The sequence below is a fragment of the Pectinophora gossypiella genome, chromosome 22, assembly GCF_024362695.1.
Source record: "Pectinophora gossypiella chromosome 22, ilPecGoss1.1, whole genome shotgun sequence".
Taxonomy (NCBI): Eukaryota; Metazoa; Arthropoda; class Insecta; order Lepidoptera; family Gelechiidae; genus Pectinophora; species Pectinophora gossypiella.
In genome coordinates, this window is record NC_065425.1 from 1,205,888 (window position 1) to 1,227,703 (window position 21,816).

General features: G+C 39.4%; 2 protein-coding genes across 2 annotated transcripts in view; one reads left to right on the plus strand and one right to left on the minus strand.

Annotated features, from left to right (window-relative positions):
• The first annotated feature begins 511 nt into the window (after window positions 1-511).
• On the plus strand, window positions 512-3,352 carry LOC126376931 (uncharacterized). The gene is made up of 4 exons (XM_050024478.1): window positions 512-634; window positions 883-1,571; window positions 2,114-2,456; window positions 2,943-3,352. Exons 1-4 carry the CDS (start codon window positions 512-514, stop codon window positions 3,000-3,002), a joined length of 1,215 nt encoding a protein of 404 aa, XP_049880435.1. The 3' UTR covers window positions 3,003-3,352.
• Window positions 3,317-21,816, minus strand: part of LOC126377262 (protein O-GlcNAcase) — a 34,002-nt gene continuing 15,502 nt past the window's right edge. The window contains exons 11-24 of the mRNA XM_050024985.1: window positions 21,167-21,405; window positions 20,381-20,532; window positions 19,955-20,076; window positions 18,491-18,579; window positions 16,360-16,540; window positions 15,429-15,603; window positions 14,323-14,376; window positions 13,523-13,707; window positions 12,778-12,866; window positions 12,375-12,492; window positions 10,899-11,069; window positions 9,864-10,029; window positions 9,272-9,425; window positions 3,317-8,664 (exon numbers count right to left, since the gene is read on the minus strand). Coding sequence (XP_049880942.1) covers window positions 9,298-9,425; window positions 9,864-10,029; window positions 10,899-11,069; window positions 12,375-12,492; window positions 12,778-12,866; window positions 13,523-13,707; window positions 14,323-14,376; window positions 15,429-15,603; window positions 16,360-16,540; window positions 18,491-18,579; window positions 19,955-20,076; window positions 20,381-20,532; window positions 21,167-21,405 — 1,869 coding nt within the window. The 3' untranslated portion in view covers window positions 3,317-8,664; window positions 9,272-9,297. The remainder of the gene's footprint in view (window positions 8,665-9,271; window positions 9,426-9,863; window positions 10,030-10,898; window positions 11,070-12,374; window positions 12,493-12,777; window positions 12,867-13,522; window positions 13,708-14,322; window positions 14,377-15,428; window positions 15,604-16,359; window positions 16,541-18,490; window positions 18,580-19,954; window positions 20,077-20,380; window positions 20,533-21,166; window positions 21,406-21,816) is intronic.

Genomic DNA, 21,816 nt, shown 5'->3' on the forward strand with positions numbered 1-21,816 from the left:
ACTGTTGATCAATAGAACTAGTTCTTTTCAATGAGTGAACTCATATATTAAAAATTATTATGATTTAGTCACTATTATTAATTTCTACAAAATTACAATATAGTTGATACAATAAAATGTGTAATTATTCCCATTAAAAAACTATTTCTTGTATGTATTAGTTACCTTCCCATTTCAAACCAAATGATGATACAAAAATGTCTATGGTGTATGTAAATAAACTTAAAATAAGGAAACTGTATAACTTTTCACTGAATTACATCTGATTACATCTTATTCGTTGAGGATTTTTTATTTTTCGTATGCTTCATTATTGTGTATACATACAAAAATATTTAGAGCCAATTTAAAGCCGCTGTCAATGGCAACACTATAAAAAAAATTGTCTATGATCTTTAGCGCGCCACTTTCAAAATACATTCTTCGTAGGTATCGTTTTTTATTATTGATCAAACATACACGAAAGAAACTATTTTATGAAATATTGTTTGATCTTGGTATTAATTTAAAAATGTCTGAAGGCTCGGAGACGCCTTCCTTCAATGTTTACGAAGAGCGTTTGGATGATGAAACTGCTGTGGATCTTTCAAATCGAGATTTGGAAACTGTACCGGCACTGAACTTGTCAGTCGTTGTAAGTCCTTATAAATATTATTAACGACGCAACTCGTCTTCGCCTTGTTCAGCGATGCAGATCGTAGTACAACCGCATGCAGTTTTATTAAGTGGTTCTCGATATTAACCCGAACACACCTCTTTACAGAGGACAGACTTTCTATTATACCTTCCTACTTTCATATCAATAGTAATTAATCATCAGTCGCGCTTCCAATTTTTTTAATTGGTTCACATTTTTAAACCTAACGTTTATATTTCTTCCAGGCGCTCTACCTACAAAACAACAGGCTGGTCACCCTTCCCGATGACTTCTTCCCTTCACTCCCATCTCTCGTCTACTTAGACTTGCGAGACAACAGACTCACTGACATCCCTACAACCATACAAAACCACCCAACTCTCACCCACTTACTACTCCAAAACAACTGCTTAACCTCTCTACCGAATGAACTGGGAACCCTAAAGCTAAAACTCTTGCAACTTAACGGGAACCCTCTAATGTATCCACCGAGAGAGGTTATATCTGCTGGGGTTGATAAAACTCTGGCCTACCTTCAAAAGAAACATGTTGAAATGTCTGTAACGCGGTCCAAAGATGACCTAAACGAGGTTAACGAAACGAAACCTACGAGTCCTGAATGCTTAAGCTACAATTCAGTTATTGACGGAGGAGGGAATACTAGCAATCTAGTTGTGGAACTGAACGAAAAAGACCAAAGTTCCGATGAGGAAACGTACGCAAAATTCAAAAGAGGAAAATGTCCGAAATTGGACAAAAGTCGCCACAAGACGCTGTCGCCATATTGTCAAAGCGCGAAGTACTTGAAACCGTTGTTTGCAGACAAACTTCTAACTAAAGAGGAGAAGATTAAACAGAACTATTTGAAGGATATAGCTATTGCTAGAAAAAAGGATCTGCTCGCATCTCAGGATAGGATATTACAGGAGAGAAAGTAAGGACTTATGTAATATAACTCGCAATGTAGCAGCGTAGTCAAAATGTTCCATACCTCTATGGGAGATTTAGGGGTCTGGTCTTCATAAAAAAATCTCATCCTTGCCGTGTGCCACCTTTCCGCGTAAGTGCGAGTGAGACAAACAGTCGGCTCCCGCTCGTAAGTGTTAATTTTAGACTAAAGTGGGACCCAGCGGGAGTGAGGCAAATCTCAATGTACGAATTAGTGCGGGGCGAAGTGTATCTCTTTGGCGCACTCCGGACACAAACAATCTTATTCTTACCATGTGCCGCCTAAGGCCGGGTTTCCACTGACGCGGAGACGACGCTCTCTTATTCTCTCCCTCGCGGTGATTGGTCGATTCCTGCACATCTCCGGACAGCTCCGCGTCAATGGAAACGCAGCCTAACGCGACGTACAAGCGAGAATAGTCTGCGCACGACTCAAGTAAGACCCAGAGGGAGAGTAACCATTCTATACGTAGTATTCTTAATTCTATGTAGGTATCAGACTAAAACTTTCTTAAATAACCTTTCTAGAAACCTACAAAGCCTCAGAAACTGGCGCAGCGACTACAGAAACCGACAGTATTTCAACCAACACGCTTCGTACAGACTCGACGCGAAAAACTATCCATACGACACGAGTCCCGAATACATGACTTTATTGACACGAGAGGACATCGAAAAAGACCTCCCAGATAAGTATAGGAAGAGCCTTACTAGGCGCTGTAAGCCTACAGTTGCTAGGAGGAGCAACAATGATGTCAACTTAGCAATAAAAATCAAGAAGTTGTTTGAAAACCTCGAAGCTATCGACTTAAATCGAGACAAGATGACGCCTCGGACCGAACAGAAAGCGTTAATGAGTGAGATTCAAAAGGTACCTATGCATTATTAATTCCTTTTGAATAAGTAATTTTGCTTAAACATAGCTGGAGAGCAGATCGTGTAATACCGATTCTTCTTTGTCTACACCTTCCGTTGCTTAAGGTACACGTTTACCCAATAAATACATATTCACTCTAGTTATGAGAAAGAATGAGTAGGCGGGGAGAAAACGGTGAGGCGAGGTACCTACTATGCAATGGGCCCAGAAGTGCGTACACCAGGGCATATGTATAGCACAACTGCCCAAACATCTCTCCCTTACGGACATATGTCGTAATGTATAAATTAGATATTTCAACCCCTCACGTGCAATGTTATTTTTCAATAAACACATTGGAATTTACGTACACACTACGGCAAGAAAAATGTGCCCCACATGGGCCATGCACGTATGAGCTTCGAATTGTTTACCTCATATATGGTTCATACACAGTGAACGTGTTACCTCTATAGTACTCATAGTTATCATTTGTTTCAGATTTCGGAGATCAAACAGAAGCTGACGGAACTCTCAACTGCCAACATAAGTTCAGTTTGAATTTATAGATAATAGCGACATAAGCACGCTTCCCTTGGATACAATTTTTTTTTATTAGTTTCCTTAGAGATTTCTATAAGGCGATAATGTGGTAAAAAGTGCATGCAAATCCATTTAGTGGTTCTTGACATTATGTGCTTGTTTTAACTTCTACTAGCTTTTATGTCAACGATTATGTCTCAGTTGGTGTAAAAAAGTAAAATTATTTATTATCAATTTATCATAGAGCAACACTGGCCCCGGCGGACCGGAATTTATTATACTTGGCATTTGAAATATTAAATATTATTGAAAAAATAAAATAAAACTATAAATGCATTTTATATAATTTATTGATTTATCTTCATGACAGCTGCACCATAGTTGATAAATTATAACAAAAAATATGAAACACATTAAATTGTTTCTGTTTAGAATCGCTCTGGTAAATAATAATACAATTTGTAAAGAACATAAATAATTACCATTCCCAAAAAATATTTAAACACTAACGTAAAATCTTGTCTTATAAAAGACTTGTTTTTCCAGCCACAGAATGATTTGATTGGTTATTGCAACGAGTTTAATTTTAATAGTACAACATGTACAGGCAAAGACTTCGAGTATACAGCCTCTTCTGAAGTTAAAAGATCGATTCTAAACAAAACCGACATTGGGCTTAAAAATCTACGGTTACACAAAGACGCAATGCAGATTACAATTTGTATTTTACATATACTTAATACTATAGGTTTGTGTAAAAATATGGACATGTTTAATTTTATTGCGCAGAATAAAATATATAGATACAAGACAATATTTCTTAGTAAATAGGTACTAAAACAAAGGAACATCGCAATTTAAAATGTACAGTCGAAACGCTAGAAATCTAAAATTAATGCTGTCATAAAATCATAAGATCTGCTTATTATTATAATTTACTATCGACTGCACTTATATTTATATATATAAACATAATAAATATTGCCATAATACTGAGGCTTCGAACAAATAATTTGTGATTATTCAAACACTAAAATGATGTTAATTAAAAATCAAACTTATTTCTAAAAGCATTGTTTTGTAAATGCGATTTTTGTGCATGACGCGTTCAAACTAAATGGAATGCTAAGCTAAAATAATTTTGGAAAAGGATGTTAAAATATTGTTTTTAGTAAAATATCGACATGTTATTGTGGTTTTTATGGCGTTGGTCACCCCATTACGGGCGTGCGTTTATTTTTGTATGACTTTTTTTACAGTTTCGTGTCTCTATTCTATGGTGTTTACAGTGTTGCCAGATGCGAAAAAATGACATCTTTTCGTAAATTAGAAAACCAATAAACACCTCAGAAAACCCTTTAAATTGAAAAACACATCGATATTTGCAATATGATTCTAAATAATAGTATTTTGAATAAAACCGTTTATTAATGATCAAGCTAGGGACGATTCGATTATAACTACGACTAGGATTTAACTATTCCCAAACTCACATTTTACCACTTACATACATCAAATCAAATCAAATCAAATATACTTTATTGCACAGAACTAAAATTTCAACAATCAAACATAACACATGAATACAGTACAATTTGGGCGGCCTTATTGTTATACATCATGTTTTTGAAGTATAAGTTACTTTTTCATATAGTTTTAACTGTTCAGTGATCTTTACTTTTAAGAGGCGGCTATAAAACTGATGATGAGTGATCCAATCTCCACCAATTGGGTAGTTTCCTAGGTCAAAGATAAATTATGAAATTCGGATTACTAAATAAAGACAGATCTAAAGGTGACATAACGTTTTCTTTTTCTATTTAATCTATTTATGAATTTTAATCAAGAAAATGTAATAATAAGTGCGACTTTCTGTTACGTTTTTCTATGACGTAACAGGTTGCTTTTAATACAAATTCCATAGTCATTTTGTGTTTCGACGTCTAGTAAAAAGTAACTGATTTCACTAGTTGGAAATTAGCTTATTATTACAAGGAAGCTCAACGGATATTATTGTGTTAACGAGATTACTAGAGGGAATTAGATAAAGTAATTCTTCATACGTAAGTGGTAAAATAATGAAGTCAATGTTCAAAATAGATAATGTACAATGCTAAAACTATATAGATTGTATAATTTTAGCATTGCACAGGACACAGAATTAGCTTATGATATTATTTGCATTAGCGGCGATACATATTTTTAATTGTTATGGAACAGCATTTAAAATTGATTTCGAATTAAAAAAGATATTTCTTGTTTAGAAACTGGCAACATTTATTTTTATCACATGCATTTGTGCACGAAATTTATAAATCGACAAATTATTAATACTTTCGTCTGTATTTACGTCTTTACTTAAATAGCACATAATATTTTCTGTAAGTAACATTGGTCTTTTTAAATTCGAAATCAATCCGTATAAGAACACATTTAATTATTATTCATAATTACATAGACATAATACAGTTATTTATAAAACCTTATCTTTAGTGAACCTAAAATAATAAAGTCTTAAGAATGTGCATTAGAAAAGTAAGAAAAGTCAATTTTTTATTTTATTGTTTTTTTATAGATTTTTTAATTTACATTTTTTTATTTGAATTTTACTTATTATCAATCTACCACGTTTTTAATATTTTATAATCACATACTAAATTGTAAATTTATCAATTACAACGTACTGTACTACTGATAATAAAATTAGTACCTACTAAGTCGGTTAATAAAATAATTTTCTATTAGTAAAAAAATTGACCGATAAAAAACTTTATATTTGCCGCCACTCCGAGGTAATACCAATATGGCGGACATAAACCATATGATTTTAAATCGGTAATGAGAGTACGTTGAAAATTGTTACGCTCAAATTTAAAATTTCCATTGCTTATTCAAGATTTATAGATTCACAGAATATCTATCCGAACCATACATATATCACATGCCCTTCGATCGAACAGTCAGTCTTTCCCATACATTTGACTAGCCATTTTGTCCGAATACTATTCACATACGAAACAGCTCAATAAATTGCTAAATACACCTTAGAACGACTACACCATTAAAATATCTGATTGGTGAACCAACAGAGAGACGATACCTTAGGCAGAACGCATAGTATTGGGTTTTGCCAACTTCCCACACTCCCTTTTACTACAAATAATTAATAGAGCAACGAGGCTTAGCAAAAATGATACGTTAGCCCCGATTCCTGCAGACACCTAATTTTACTTTAAGTTATACCTGTCATCTTCTTATTCGCTGAAAGGGAAAGAGACGGATGATTGACAGTCGTAAATTTTAAGAATGAGTAAATGAATGAATAATCCGAGCGAATCATAAAGTATCTCGCTGGTATGCAAACCGTTTGACGTGTGCTGTCAACTTAATTCTGTCGTTTTATTGGCCGAGTAAAATGTTTAGACGGTTATTTTAGATTTCTGCTTAAAATTGACGTATGTTCCATAAATTTTATGCCTATCGATTACCCGCCCCTTTCCTTTTCGGCGGATAAGAAAATGACAGGTGTAACTTAAAATAAGATTAGATGACGTCTGCAGGAATTAGCACCATTATTATTTACTACCCTTATTTTTTTAAACAAATCTTCTGTGCTGTAAAACTACGGGCCTAAAAAGGCCACATTGTGCAATTCATCAAAAAAGCAATATTGCAATTTGACATTTGCGCATATAAAAGTAAGTGCGCAATATCAACAAATGTCAAATAGCAATATTGCTTTTTAGGTTAATTGCTTCAATGTCGCGTGTTTAACCCCAGAGATATCTGAAGCCATATTACTTACATTTAATATTTACCTACATTTTTCAATTTATACTTAGAATTACAGTTTTAATGTAAGTTTACTTTTAAGTATTTCTACAAAATAATGTGATAGATATGGATTGGAAATATATATTATTTAACAGTCGGGATGCACCATGTAATAATGGGATTGAGCTTAGTATTACCAAAACATGCCTTTTTTACATTTCCTATCAATTCAATTCAAGTTGGGTCCACATTCCCGAGAAATGCTTTTCAGCAGTGTGTGACCTAACCTGTATTGGATTAAATTTTGTGTCAAATGTCTACGATCTTTATGAACTATTTCTTAAAAACTCAAACCCATTTACTTTTTAAAAAGTAACCATCATTTTGCACCTAATAGCTTACACGAAAGTTGGGACTATCACTGACGCATTTTCCGTGCTTCGGAAGGCACGTTAAGCCGTTGGTCCCGGTTACTACTTACTGATGTAAGTACTCGTTACATGAGCCATGTCAGGGGCCTTTGGCGGCTCAATAATAACCCTGACACCAGGGTTGATGAGCTTGGTAATCCACGTCACAACCCACACGATAGAAGAAGAAGAACCAGTTAATAACGATAGATTTATCCAAAAATCATGAATAAACCATGATTAATCTTTTAACATCAAAGTAATAACTATTAAATTCATGCAACTATGTGATTCTCTAAAGGCTCAGTCTTCGATGGAATCTTGTCGAGACGCGCTATAGAGAATCATATTCCAGCCAGTGCTATGCGGATCTGGATAGATATAGACTCCTGGCCTAACGCGACACAGCAACCGCGCCACGTGAGACGCGACTTATATCGAGAGAATCGAGCAACAGATGCAGTGAATGCTATTAATTCGCGCCGCGCGTGGCTCAGTTGCTGTGCCGTGGGGGCTAAAGTATAAAGATCAAGAGTTTTTAACTAACACGTTTAACGCCAGATTAAAATTCATGGTCTAGCCGAGTGAGTTACGGGATAGATGTCAAATGGTAGACACTGGTGTTTGACATCTTGGAAAATAATGAGTAAATCACGTTTTCCTTAAGCGGCCTATTATTTTTTAGTTATTTCCAAACAACATTCACATAAAAGTCTCTACAATTTTTGGTCAATTCTCACATTTTTGGCGTGGCCCCGGCGGTAAGTCTGTTGCTGGACATATGGTGCCCATCATGGCGTTTAACGTGTTAAGTATTTGTTGTCGCGAGCTGGTTGGCCGCTTCCATGGCTAGAATACCAGCCTTAAGTTACAGAAATTTAATAAAAACGCCCTCTATCGCTCATCAACAGTGACAGCAGATACAAATAAAGACAGGATCACTTAGAATATTCTATTCTGTGGGTTGTGAGGTGGATTACCAACCTCGTTAACCCTGGGTTACTATTGAGCCGCCAAAGGCGTGTCATAGCTCATTTAACGACTACTTAAGTAGAACAGGGACCAACGGCTTAACATAAGTATCATCATCATCAGCTCATTAACGTCCCCACTGCCGGGGCACGGGCCTTCCCTATGGATGGATAGGGAGATCGGGCCTTAAACCACCACGCGGACCCAGTGCGGATTGATGGTTATTAACGACTGTTAATGCAGCCGGGACCAACGGCTGAACGTGCCTTCCGAAGCACGGAGGAGCTCGAGATGAAATCTTTTTTTGTGGTCACCCATCCTATGACCGGCCTTTGCGAAAGTTGCTTAACTTCAACAATCGCAGACCGAGCGCGTTTACCGCTGCGCCACCGAGCTCCTCACATAAGTGTATTAGATAGTATATAGTAACTGGTGAAGCTTACAGGCAGACGTTTGGAAGTCACTGCGAGCGCCGCCCGCGCCGTCCGCGTCGCGCTTTAACGTGGAAATAGCGACACACTAACCTGGAATCGCAGAAGTTTACATAACATAAAGCCCACGACTACCTGGGGTAGTCACAGATACGTCTATCACAAGATCAACTAAGTACGGTCACGAGTACTAATATGTATACACTTTGAAACCATGTTACATTAACCTTTTTGACAAATTAAACCGTAAGTCTCATTAAATGTCAAATATGGTAGTGCGACAGGGTTCTAAAGTAGGTATATGATATTGTTCATGACTGTACTTATAGCTCACCGAGCTTTTTGTTAGACCAACGTGGTCAGTCGTACCATCATCTCCCTAGCATTATCCCGTTTTCCACAGGGTCCGCTTATCTAACCTGAAGATTTGACAGGTCCGGCTGTTTACAGAAGCGACTGCCTATTTGACCTTTCAACCCGCGAAGGGAAAACCAGCCCAATACAGGTTAGATCAAATACTGTTCGAAACGCATTTCCTCACGACGTTTTCCTTCACCGCTGGACACGCAATAAACATTTAAGATCCAAACGAATTCGAAAATCATTACATTTGAATCTTCGACTTCACAGTAAGATTCAAGCGTTGTTGCACCTGGGCTACCGCGGCTGTGAGTGAGTCGTGTGTGTGCTGGTGGTGTACCTGGCGGGCGGGCGCGGCTGCGGGCGCTAGAAGGTCCGCGCCAGGTACAGGTGGCCGTGGTCGGCGCGCGCTACCTCCACGAAGCCCAGCTTGCTGTAGAACTGCACCAGGTACTGGTCCGTGGCGTTGATGCACGCGTGCACGCCGTTTGCACCTGCAAGTATCATATTCTTTTAGAAAGTTAAGTGAAGTGTGAAGTGAAGTGTCAAGTGAAGTGTCAGTGAAGTGTCAAGTGAAGTGAAGTGTCAAGTGATGTAAAGTGACAGTGAAGTGTATTTCCTCCACAAAAACTTAAACACTCCGTTAAAACATACAATTTGTGAAGAAACTGGGAGCCTAAACTTGGTGAAACCTGTCACATTTACTGGACACTGAGTGACACCTCCGCGGAAAAAAAAAGCTTACGACAATATCCCGATGGGGTAGATAAGAGGTACATCCATCTCAAGATGCACTAAGTATCCACACCTCACCGAGCTTTCGGGGATTTAATTGCCGAGCTCTCAGCGCTCGTAGGTCCGGCCAAGCGGTTAGTGTCATTTGTGGTAGACGTATGATAAGTCGTGTCATAAAGTATAAATGGTGTAGCGACCGTGCGCCCGCAGCGCGGCCAGCAGGCAGGTGAGCAGCCGCGCGGGCGCGGCGCGGTCGCGGCACGCGGGCAGCACGCAGCACGTCAGCAGCGCGGGGTGCGCGCGGCACACCGCCTCGGGCGCGCGCGCCTGCTGCGCGAACTGGTGGAAGTGGCGCACGCACTCCTGGGGGGGGGAGGGGGATATGGGATATATTAGATACGACAACAACCTACCACTCTCATGATAGACTTCGTGCATGCTCGCCGGTTTAGAGTACTCTCTAACCTTTTTTTAAAACATCCTGGATCTAATCGCGGTATGTAAGCTTCCTCTTCCATCCCTATCATCAATTTAAGAGCCACGCTCTTGTCGGTGTAGCATTTTCCATTCCAGTTTATCAAAGGCCAATTCCTAATCTGTTCCATGTAAGCAATATAAACTGAAATCCACTAATATAATATGTTCCACCAATATAAACATCAATGTGGGATTTGGCGTGTAACGGAACGTAAGGTGAGTGAAAGAGAAGGATGACAGTGTGCGAGGGAGAGAGGGGAGGTGTGTGGGAAGGAGGACGATTAGAAAGAAGGTTACGGAGGAGGACTTTAAAAAATAGAAATAACGGAAACTGATTTGGAGCTTTTCCTTTCATATCCCTACATCAATATAAGCTGATCTCAGCTTATATTAATATTTTGTTGGTTTTTTTGTAGTTGGCGACAGCAGGCCTGAGGGTGCCCAGTTGGGCGCGAACCTCGGCTCAGGGCGTCATTTAAGAAGACTTTATTTGAAAGAAATAATCGACGCTAGTGGGCCGATAAGCACTGAATGAGGATCTACGACCACGCCGGCGGGGTCTGTATCGAGGTCCTGAAGTGTTGTCGCGAACTGACGGGCCGCATCTATGGCTAGAGTAATCGGGTCGTCAGGATCGTATATTACGTCCTTCGGGCGCCGATACCCTAAATCCAGCGATTTCCTTCATTCAGCGAGCTTTCCTCATATATTCAAATGATCTACCAACTAGGTCCAGTATACTCCTCAATCCTTACCTTAGCGGCTTGACTAAGATCCTCCCTCTCCACCAGATGTTCAGGGTATTTAGTGCACATCTCCGGGATCCACGCGATCTCTTGCCGCTTGTAGAACTCCTTGCTGTTCAGCGCCGCGCACGCATACCCCACTATCTCCGACTTTGTGCCTGAAGGAAACATGGGAAGGCGCTTTATTTTTGAATCGCTCGCCTTCAACTGACGTTCGAAAACATATACCCATTTCACATAGCACATCAGAACGTGTCATTTTCAAGATTAAACAGGTATATACAGTGTTAGTGACATCGTAACGAAAACTTTGAGGGATGAGCCAGCCCATGATTCTCAGTTGATATCAAGTGGAATTTTCAGTCGCAAAATTCATGATATTTTTTTAAAGTTATTTTCAATGCATCAAAGTCAATCATTCGTTACGATGTCACTAACACCCTGTATTATCTTTATTATCTTATTACGTGTGATGTTCCTAAAGGCTGTAGTGGGCTGCTTGTCAGAGGATGAGGATGCCAGGAGAAAAACTCCAGGATGCCGTAAAATTCACTGAATTTAATTTAAATTCGTTTCACGTTTACAAAACAATGGTTCTAACAGTGTTTTGGCTTTTCCTTTGTCCAGGGAAGCTAAAGCACTATATCGATTAGTTAGGGTGGGTTTAAAACTGCGATAATTTATCGGCGTTCTAGGCTCAACCTGCTATCTTTTTCTGTATGTAGTTGTTACAGAGCGACATAGTCAGTAGTGACTAAGCGCTTTAAATAAAGATTAAAAAAAAATGGAGCACAAGAAAAACGGAAGTGACGTCACAAATGTTGTCATTGCAATTTTTTAAAGGGTATGGCCTGGAATCAAGTCCTTTGGGCCAAGTCTTCGTTTCATGTCTTTTATAAAAAAAATATTAATGTAATGTTGGGGTTGCCAACAGGATTCAAAAATAAGGCCCTAGGTATGAGAAAGAGTGCGATTTTTTATTTCTTTAGATAAAGATAAGATAAGACAAACATTCTTTATAGAGTATAAAGAACACAAGGTACAGACAGACGGCCTTACTGCTCATGTGACAATTTCTTCCAGGCAACCTTTAGGTACAGGACAAATTAAATCATGGTAGGAGAAGACAAAAAAGTAAAGTAACCTATGACACCTATTTTGACTCAGAATCATGGCACACCCCGGGCACTTCATACAAAATACCTCGTTTTACACAGACACTACACATTGACGTTATCGTACACGCGCATCTGTGTGTGTGACGTCTGACGCCAATACGATTGAAGACTAAAGTAAGACCGAGGGGCGGTGAGGTAAAACCTAGCTCAGCCGCTGGTGGGGAACAAAGAGTTGTCATAGAATAATTCTTTATTCTATGATCATCTGATTCCCCCCCTCTCAAGTATTTAGTAAGGAGTCACAAACACCCTGTATATATTATTGTTTATTCCCTAGATTAAGTAACTCACCATTAGCGGATGGCACATGTTCCCTGCCCTCGTCATCCACCGCGTCGCCGGTCCCTTCCTGAGCCGTCAACTCTTCGTCATCTTCTATCACCATACACAGCTCCGGGGTTAGTGTCAGGAATGGCGCTACAAGTCTGTAAGAGATGAGTTTACCACGCTGTTGTATTGTTAGCGGTGTGACAAACAAGAAAAAAAATCCTGCTGTTTGTCATACTGGTGTGACAAAATCAAATCAAATCAAATATACTTTATTGCACACAACATACAAAACAAATTAACACAGATGATGATAGATACAGTACAATCTGGCGGCCTTATTGCTAAGCAGCAATTTCTTCCAGGCAACCAGTGGATAGGACAACCTGGTGTGACCACGAGTCCGGAGGGATTACATGTGTGTTCATATAAGTTTTACTTACCGATCAGCTGGTAACGTCTGAAGGTCGCTTGGGAACAGGTCACTGCAGTCGGAGCCGTCGCGACACGTCTTGTGGCATATGGCGCATACCTGCAACACAAGACGTGACCTATTGGGAGCGATAGCTTGACACCCAGGAAAGAATATAACTTAACGTAGCATCACGCTTGTATCCCCGGAGGGGTAGGCAGAGATGTATTATAGTTAAAGACCCATGTAATAGAGGGTGAGCATTTTGTCATTAATCTTGAAAAACACGTGATTTGACGTGATATCATTCATGGATTCAAATTTATAAAGTTGAATTCAGTGGTTTAGAACCAGAGGATCCGAACCCGTTACGATTTAAGAGTAGATTATTTTTATCCCGGAAATCAGTGTGCGTGCGTGCGTGCGTGCGTGCGTGTGTGTGTGTGTCCGTAGAAAATTATGGATCTACCTACTCCACTCAAATTTCATCAGTCATCCCGTGATCATGGCACTTGCAACAGTGTCGAAATATCGGGAGTCTCATATCCCTGCTTCTTTTTATTCTTATTTTTAACGAGGCTTTGAACACCCTGAGTAACCATGCCAGCCTCATAGGTGCTTTCGTGTACCTATCCCTTAGGCAAAGGATTGGTCAACCAGATAGTATAAACTAAAAGCCTTACTTGATATCCCTGCTTTAAACGCGGTAAGAACCCGTTATTATGTGTTTTAATACTGAATAAAGATGTTTTAGAATTGGAATGTGTGCAACGTACGGTGGCCTCGTCGTGCACGGTGTAGGGCCGCACGGTGAGCGGCAGGCCGGGCGGCGCCGTGAGCCTTGGCACGTCCCCCCCCTCCACGGGCAGCAGGCGCCGCAGGTCCGCCGGCAGCCCGCCGCGGAACACCCACGGCTCCTGCGCGCCCGACTCGAACGCCTCGCGCCAGCCCTTCGAGAACCCTGCACAATACATTAGCGCCATCACACCCCGGACACTTCCTACAAAACACTTCGTTTTACACAGACACTACACATTGACGTTATCGTACACGCGCCGTGTGTGTGACGCCCATACGATTGAAGACCGAGGGGGTGAAGTAAACCTAGCTCAACCGCTGGTGGGAAGCGGGGAGTTGACATTCTATACGTAGTATTCTTTTTTATTCTCTGCCACCATGCAATACCATATCACCATACAATACAATATCACCATACAATACAATATCATCATACAATACCATAACACCATACAATACCATATACGGGTGTGAATTATATATGTGTACAGGGTGTTAGTGACATCGTAACGAATACTGAGGGGGATGATTCAGACCATGTTTCTGAGTTGATATCAAGTGGAATTTAGTGTCGGAAAATTCATGATTTTTTTTGTTTTTTTTTTATTATTTTTCGTTCCATACTTTTGCGACGGAAAATTCCACTTAATATCAACTCAGAATCACGGTCCGAATCACCCCTCAAAGATTTAGTTACGAAGTCACTAAGAACCTGTATATACATATTAATTTCAAGCCTTCATTTCAACTCTACATAGATACAAATCTATATACTTACACGTGTAACTGCCTTGAGTGTTCGATGATATATTCGCCGGGAACTTCCCCAGTTCTGTAACCAAACAATAAATATATTTTATACACCACCCACTCGTAAAGTTCACTGTATAATAACAGGTATTACCGGTAACCGGTTACTACATGTGCGTGTGTAGTCAAATTCAAATTCAAAAATATTTTTATTCAATAGGTAACATAGTTACACTTTGAATCGTCAATTTTACATAGCGAACGTCTCATCCGCCTAAAACTACTGCAGCTTCTCACAACCTGTATAGCTGGGGAAAAGAAGCTGCAAGAAAAACCTATAGATAGTGAGAGATCACCTCGCAAATTCGTGAATAGAATATTGTAGGTTTTAGTAGAAGATGTAAAACAAATGTAGAAATGTGTCCTGAAAGGAGAATGGGCGAAACTGGTCCAAGAACCTCCACTGATGAGACTAATATGTAATGAAAGCTTATGCTTTCCCTATGATTCCAGATTTTCTTCCAGATTCCATAACTAGATACATCATTATTCATGTAGACCTACTTATTCAGCAACAAATCTGGAATCGATTTTAGTCCCCCACTGTATTTGATCATATTTTTAGCCAGGACAAACATGGACGTAGAAAAAGAACCCCGGGACAGAATCTGATGGGACTTTGCCAGAATCATAGGGACAGCATAATCTTTCATTATATATAAGTCTCATCAATGGAGGTTCTTGGACCAACTTTCATACAAATGTGCCCATTGTTATTTGTAGTGAAATAATTAAAAAGTTACAGCCTGAAATGTGTGATCTCTCAGTTCTCACACAGCACCTTCTACATCTGGGAAAGTAGTGAGTTTATACGATATCTTCCCTTATAGGTATTTAGTAGTACTTTTCCCATGATGAATCCACTATAAAACATGTTAAAAAGCGTCGTCTACAAAAAAAATACAATGGTTTTCCACGGATCTCTCAGTACACACCTGCGATTTGTAAAAATTGCGTTTACCTTTAATTTAATAAATAGATTCATATTAAAATAATACTTCGGTGCATCTCTAGTAGGAATGTTTTATGTGTGTGTGTGTGTACGAGTGTGGGCGACTGTAGTGGTACACGCACCCAGCCAGCGTATGAACCCGTGCAGCAGCGCCAGCACGGCGCACAGCTCCCACACGTAGGGCCGCAGCTCGGCGCGCAGCTCGCCGTTGCGGGCCATCCCCAGCCGCCGCGCCAGGCGCCGCGCGCGCCCGCACCACCACGAGAAGCGCCCGCGGCGCCGCCGCCACTCGCTCGTCTGGGGGGACCACCACGTTAAATACCCGGTACAAATATAAAAAGTCGTAAATAAATACCCGGTATATAAATAGCCTTTACAGATATAAATATTCGTAAATAAATACCTGGTAAAATTATACCTAAATAAATAAATATAGCCATACAACGTGGTAACGCGGCAAGCGTGATGGGGACCTTTGCGCCCGGATCCACCCGCGGGGGCTTATTTGACTAAAAATATTGTTATTGTCTATTTTATATAATGTCTATTTTTGTTTTAACTGTAATGTTTATTATGAATGTAATATTTCAATAAAGATAATAAAGATTTAATTTAAATAAATAAACCAAAAAAATATACCTATGTAAATATACTTTCCTTTATTTTTAAGATCACTTTAAAAACATCAGGAATGCATTAAATATCTTATCTTATCTTAAATAGTCGTGAATAAAAATCTAATATTCGCAAATAAAAACCTACTATTTATTCTGTTATCCGAGCGTTACATCCCAACAGGGCCTAAAAAATTAGAAGAAGAAGAAATAAATACTCGTAATATAAATAAAATACCAGATAAAAATATAAATATACGTAAATAAACACCCGGTAAAAATATAAATATTCGTAAATAAATGCCCGATATTTATTGTTTATCGAGCGCTAAGTTTAGACGAAGAAATGAATATTCGTAATATAAATACCGGATAAAAATATAAATATACGTAAATAAACACCCGTTACCCGACTAGTCGGAACCTAGCGTATTGTTACCTCGGGCTTGTTCCCAGCTCGCGGCAGTATGGACGCGGCGTGAGTGAGCAGCCAGTTGAAGTCGTGCAGCATGCGCAGCCCGCGGGACCCGTGCTCAAACGGCAGGTAGAACAGATCGCACAGCAGCAGTAGGTCGTCCGCTGTTAGCGCGTTCTCCTCCACTGCCGGGTCTTCCACTGACCTGTGAGAAAACAATTGGGTCGTGTACGGTCACGAGTACTAATACAGGGTGCTAGTGACATCGTAACGAAAACTTTGAGGGGTGGTTCAGGCCATGATTCTGAGTTGATATCAAGTAGAAATTTCCGTCGCAAAAGTATGGATTGGAAAATAATTAAAAAGAAAAGAAAAATTTTCATGAATTTTTTGACACGAAATTCCACTTGATATCAACTCAGAATCATGGTCTGAACCATCCCCCTCAGTATTCGTTACGGTGTCACTAACACCCATACCTACTTATATGGCTACCGTATGTACTTGTACGGGGTGTAAGTGTCATCGTAATGAATACTGAGAGGGATGATTCATCTGATTATTCTGAGTTAATATCAAGTGGAATTTTCCATCGCAAAAGTATAGAATTGAAAATATTAAAAAAAAAACTAAAAAAAATCATGAATTTTGCGACGGAAAATTCCACTTGATTTTAACTCAGAATCATGGTCTGAATCAACCCCCTCAGTATTCGTTACGATGTCACTAACACCCAGTATGTATACACTTTGAAACCATGTCAAATTAACTTTTTTAACAAATTGAACTGTAAGTCTCACTAAATGTCAAATATGTTAGTGCCACAGAGTCCTAAAGTGGGTACATTATATTGCTCATGACTGTACTAATATGTTATGAGTAAATAATAAATAAAATAAAAATATTTATTAACTCAAAACAAGACTATAGAGAACCGAAGAGGAAATATAATTGGCCACCTGATATGACACGATTAATTAATTTATTTATGTGTTGTCGCAAATAAATTGATTTGATTTGATTTATAACAAACATCATAGAAGGAAAAATTGTAGGGAAGAGAGGAAGGGGTAGACCTAGGAGAACATTTATGAAACAAATAAAAGAAAAGGTGTAGGTCGTGTCGTATCGGAAGGCGAAGGATTTGGCGGGAAGAAGAGAGGAATGGTGACTACTCCACCGACAAGAGCGCAGCTCTTAAATGAAGAGAGAGATTGACTCAAAACATACATTCAAACATTAAGCAAAAAAAAAAATACAGAAAAACATGTTGGTAGTAATACCCTTTGAAACCGACACATTAATTTGTTTGCACTTGAGAAAGGCAAGCGCAAGCATGGCGGACAACTCCTTAAGTACAACATGCTAAAGCCGCATATGAAAAAATGCGGCATTGAGCCATGTCAGTGGAAAAGCTGACCGCTAAACGTCCGGAATGGAGAGCTTTGGTTCACACCAACGTTCATGACTTTGAACATCGACGGTGCTTAGAGCTTGACGCCAAGCGCGACGAATTGAAAGCCCGACCGTCTGCGGCGATCAATTATACATATTTAAATGGTGTGCTCACATGCCCGCTATGTGCGAGGATCTTTTTCAATAAGATTGGCTATATAAGCCACATGCGAGCACATGAACGTCGGAGTTGAAGCGGTAGCCGAAATCGGCTGGATCACATCATCATCATCAACTTTTTTGACAAATAAAACCGTAAGTCTCATTAAATATCAAATATGATAGTGCGACAGGGTTCTAAAGTGGGTACATGATATTGCTCATGACTGTACTAGGTTCAAGATAAATTATGAAAGTCTAATAACTGAATAAAGACAAATCCAAAACTAACGAAAAACATAATAATAAGTCCAACATTTCATCACGTTTTTCTATGGCATCACAGTGTGCTTTTTCATTCAAATTCCGTAGTCATTTCGTGTTTAGACTTCCGCGCCTTCCGAGGCACGGATCATCTTACTTTTGGACAATCAGGTGATCAGCCTGTAATGTCCTAACCAAACTAGGGATCACAAAGTGATTTTTGTGATTTGTCCCCACCGGGATCCGGTACCTCCGAGAACACTCAACCACTAGACCACGGAAGCCGTTACTGACCCTGACTATCATAGAGGTATAATAAAACAGGCGTGATACTCACTCATCCGTCACGTCGACAGGATCTATCGGCTCCACCATCATGTCCGTGCTGAGGGGGCTGTTGCTCGGCTCGACCTGCATCGACCCGCTCTGACAACACACAATTGTAAGGGTGAATATCAAAATGTGTCAAGTTTGGTGGCGAACTTTCATTATTATGTTTTCGTGAAAAATTGGGTTCCGACATGAAAAATGATAGTTCTAGCTACGAGGTAACTTGTTCTTCGTAGCTAGAACTATCTTGGCACATTTTGATATTCACCCATAATTTATTTACAAGCTGTCACCTGCGACTTCATTCGCTTCGTGTGTATATGCCGTGGCCAGATCGTAGAGTTGATCATTTCATGATTTTTATTTAATATTTGGATGTTTTTTTTTGACGTGACTTATTGTAGATTTGCCGCAGATGGCATTAACTACTTGGCCGGACAAATGGGGAGCGCTGATGGCTCTCACCCGGAATTGGAAGACCAACAGCTCTTAAAAACTATAGAAAAGAAATCATAGGTACTTAAAAACTAAACCAATAACAGGTTTCCATCTATATAAAACAGAATAAAAATAACAGCTGGGTAAAGTTCAGGTTCAAAATGAAAAATGAGATAGAGGAGCTTATTGGCTACCAGAAACACCCCCATGTATGATCAGCGATTATTTACGTTTTAGAAGATATGACCCATTTCGTACCTTTTTCTAGATTTTTTACCTTACTTCAGAAATCATCATTTTATCACTATCTGTTTCTTAATAATTCTTTTATTTTACTTCATAACTATTCCTAAAGATGTGTACCGCTAGGTGAAATAATAAAAACAGTCAAATCTAAGATAAAAAAAAGTTATTGGACGTTAATTAAGCGTTTATGTTCCAGCTATATATATATATATCACTAGCGACCCGCCCCGGCTTCGCTCGGGTGCAATGCTGAGGAGAAAAAATTAAATTATTTACGACATTAAAAACCTCAAAAATAACAGTGTTTCTCCACGATTTAATGGATGTTATTATACATATAAACCTTCCTCTTGAATCACTCTCTCTCTCTCTCTCTCTCTATTTACGAGCTGCGCTCTTGTCGGTGGAGTAATCGCCATTCCTCTCTTCTTCCCGCCAAAACCTTCACCTCCCGATACGACACGACCTGCACCTTCTCTTTTATTTGTTATCACTCTATTAATTAAAAAAAACGCATCAAAATCCGTTGCGTAGTTTTAAAGATTTAAGCGTACATAGATCCCTCCTTTCTACACGTTCTATCTATGGAGTAATGATGCTACTCCACCGACAAGAGCGCAGCCCTTGAATAAGGAGAGAGATCCCTATGGGGATAGAAAAAGTGACTTTGTTTTATACTATGTAGTGATGATAATATAATGTATATATACATATTTATATGTCGTGGCCAGATCACTATTTCATGAATACCCTATTGTGACATAGTTGTGAGGTTGTGTTGACTGACCTCGCTCATGGTATCGTTCATGACGACGTCGGTGTCGGCGGCGGCGGGCGGATCCACGTCCAGCGGCTCCTCGCCGGGCTCGGGGGCGGAGCCCCGCGACGGGGACAGCGTCTGAGGCGTGTCTGGGAAATTCACATATACAGGGTACACATAATGACATCGTAACTAATACTGAGGAAATGATTCAGACCATGGTATAAGAAGACCAGGTATGCCATTGCTAGACCTTTGATGACGTATTAATAGTTACCACTGTGTTACCATTAAATTGGTATCTCCAACATTCCAAAGACGTAAATTTTATTATTAAAAATTAAGTGAATTACTGACTAATGTATTTCATTACTATTACTTGTCACATATTATGTCATGGGTATCTTTATCCATTAGGGTTTACAGGCTTAAGTTTAGGTAAATATCACTCACCATTAACGCTCATATCTCCATTCTGCTGCTGCACATCAACGCCGGGCTCCACATCATCCACAATTATATCGTCTTCTTTGTCCTTCTTCATGTCTTCTATGAAGCTCTCACTCTCCAACACACTCTCGTTGCCAATCTCACTCTTATCCGACCTTAAAAGAGCACAAATTAATGTTTTAATTTACGCCAAGCCGATGTTACCGGGCTACTCAAAGAAAAAATCTATAATACTTATTCTTCAAAATTGGCTTACATGGTTAGCGCTTTTTGAAAGTCAAAAAATAAGTAACATATTATTGTTAGCTGTAAAACTACTACCACATCGGAAGCCGTATCGCTGAGGGAAAGACGTGGCCAGAAAACATCCCAGTTTCATGTTTTCCTTTCTTCAACCTGGTACTAGCCTAAACACCTCCACCAACCCGCAGTGGAGCAGCGTGGGTGTGCCCAGCAGTGGGACGTGTATAGGTTGTTTATGTTATACATTGTTTTAAGTTTACGCGGTTATTGTCTTCTTTCACCCTAATGTTGCCTGGCAGAAATTGCTGTTTAGAAATTGTTGGCCGCCTATTGTGCTTATGTTTTATTCGTATGTTTATGTCCTTTGTATATGTTGTTGTGCAATAAAATATTATTGATTGATTGATTGATTATCATAATTAAAATACATAATCATCCCGTGATCATGGCACTTGCAACAGTGTCGAAATATCGGGAGTCTCATATTTCCCTGATTTAAACGCGGTAAGAATCCGTTGTTATGTGTTTATGTTATGTTATCTTTACCTTTCCATACTCTGATCTGATTGGTCCTTTTCTCCATTTTCTTCTAAGTTTTTCAACCCCAATATTGGGACGGGGAGAGTGGACACTGGGATTTCCGAAGGCATTGCCGACGCTATGTTGGAAGAAGCGATAGGTATGATCGGGTTGGGTATGGATTCGTTCAGGATGACCTTCGTGGGGGACACCAGGGAGTTCATAACCGGGTTGGGCACCGGGTTGAACTGCTCGATCGGTGCAACCTGGAAAACACACACATACATACACTGACATACACTGACTGACTTACATAGACTGTAAGTGATGTAGATTTTGTTGTTATTAATAGTTTTTAAGATTTTCATAGTTATTTTTAGATTAAGTTTGTTTAATGTTAAGTACTTATTATTATTATTATTTTATTTTTTTATTTCTGGCCTAATGTAATTACTTGATATTTTTGTTTGTTTTTGCTATACCCTCCCGGGTCCATATGTGACAGAACACACAGCAGTTAACAGTTACCATATGGTGTGCAATAAATACTTTGACTTTTTGACTTTGAAAGAAGGTTTAATTTAGTCATCTAGTATTTTTTAACCCTTTCACGGACAGAGACATTCACGGACGGACGCCCCCCGGACCTCCTAATCGCGAGCCCAACGCTCAACCAC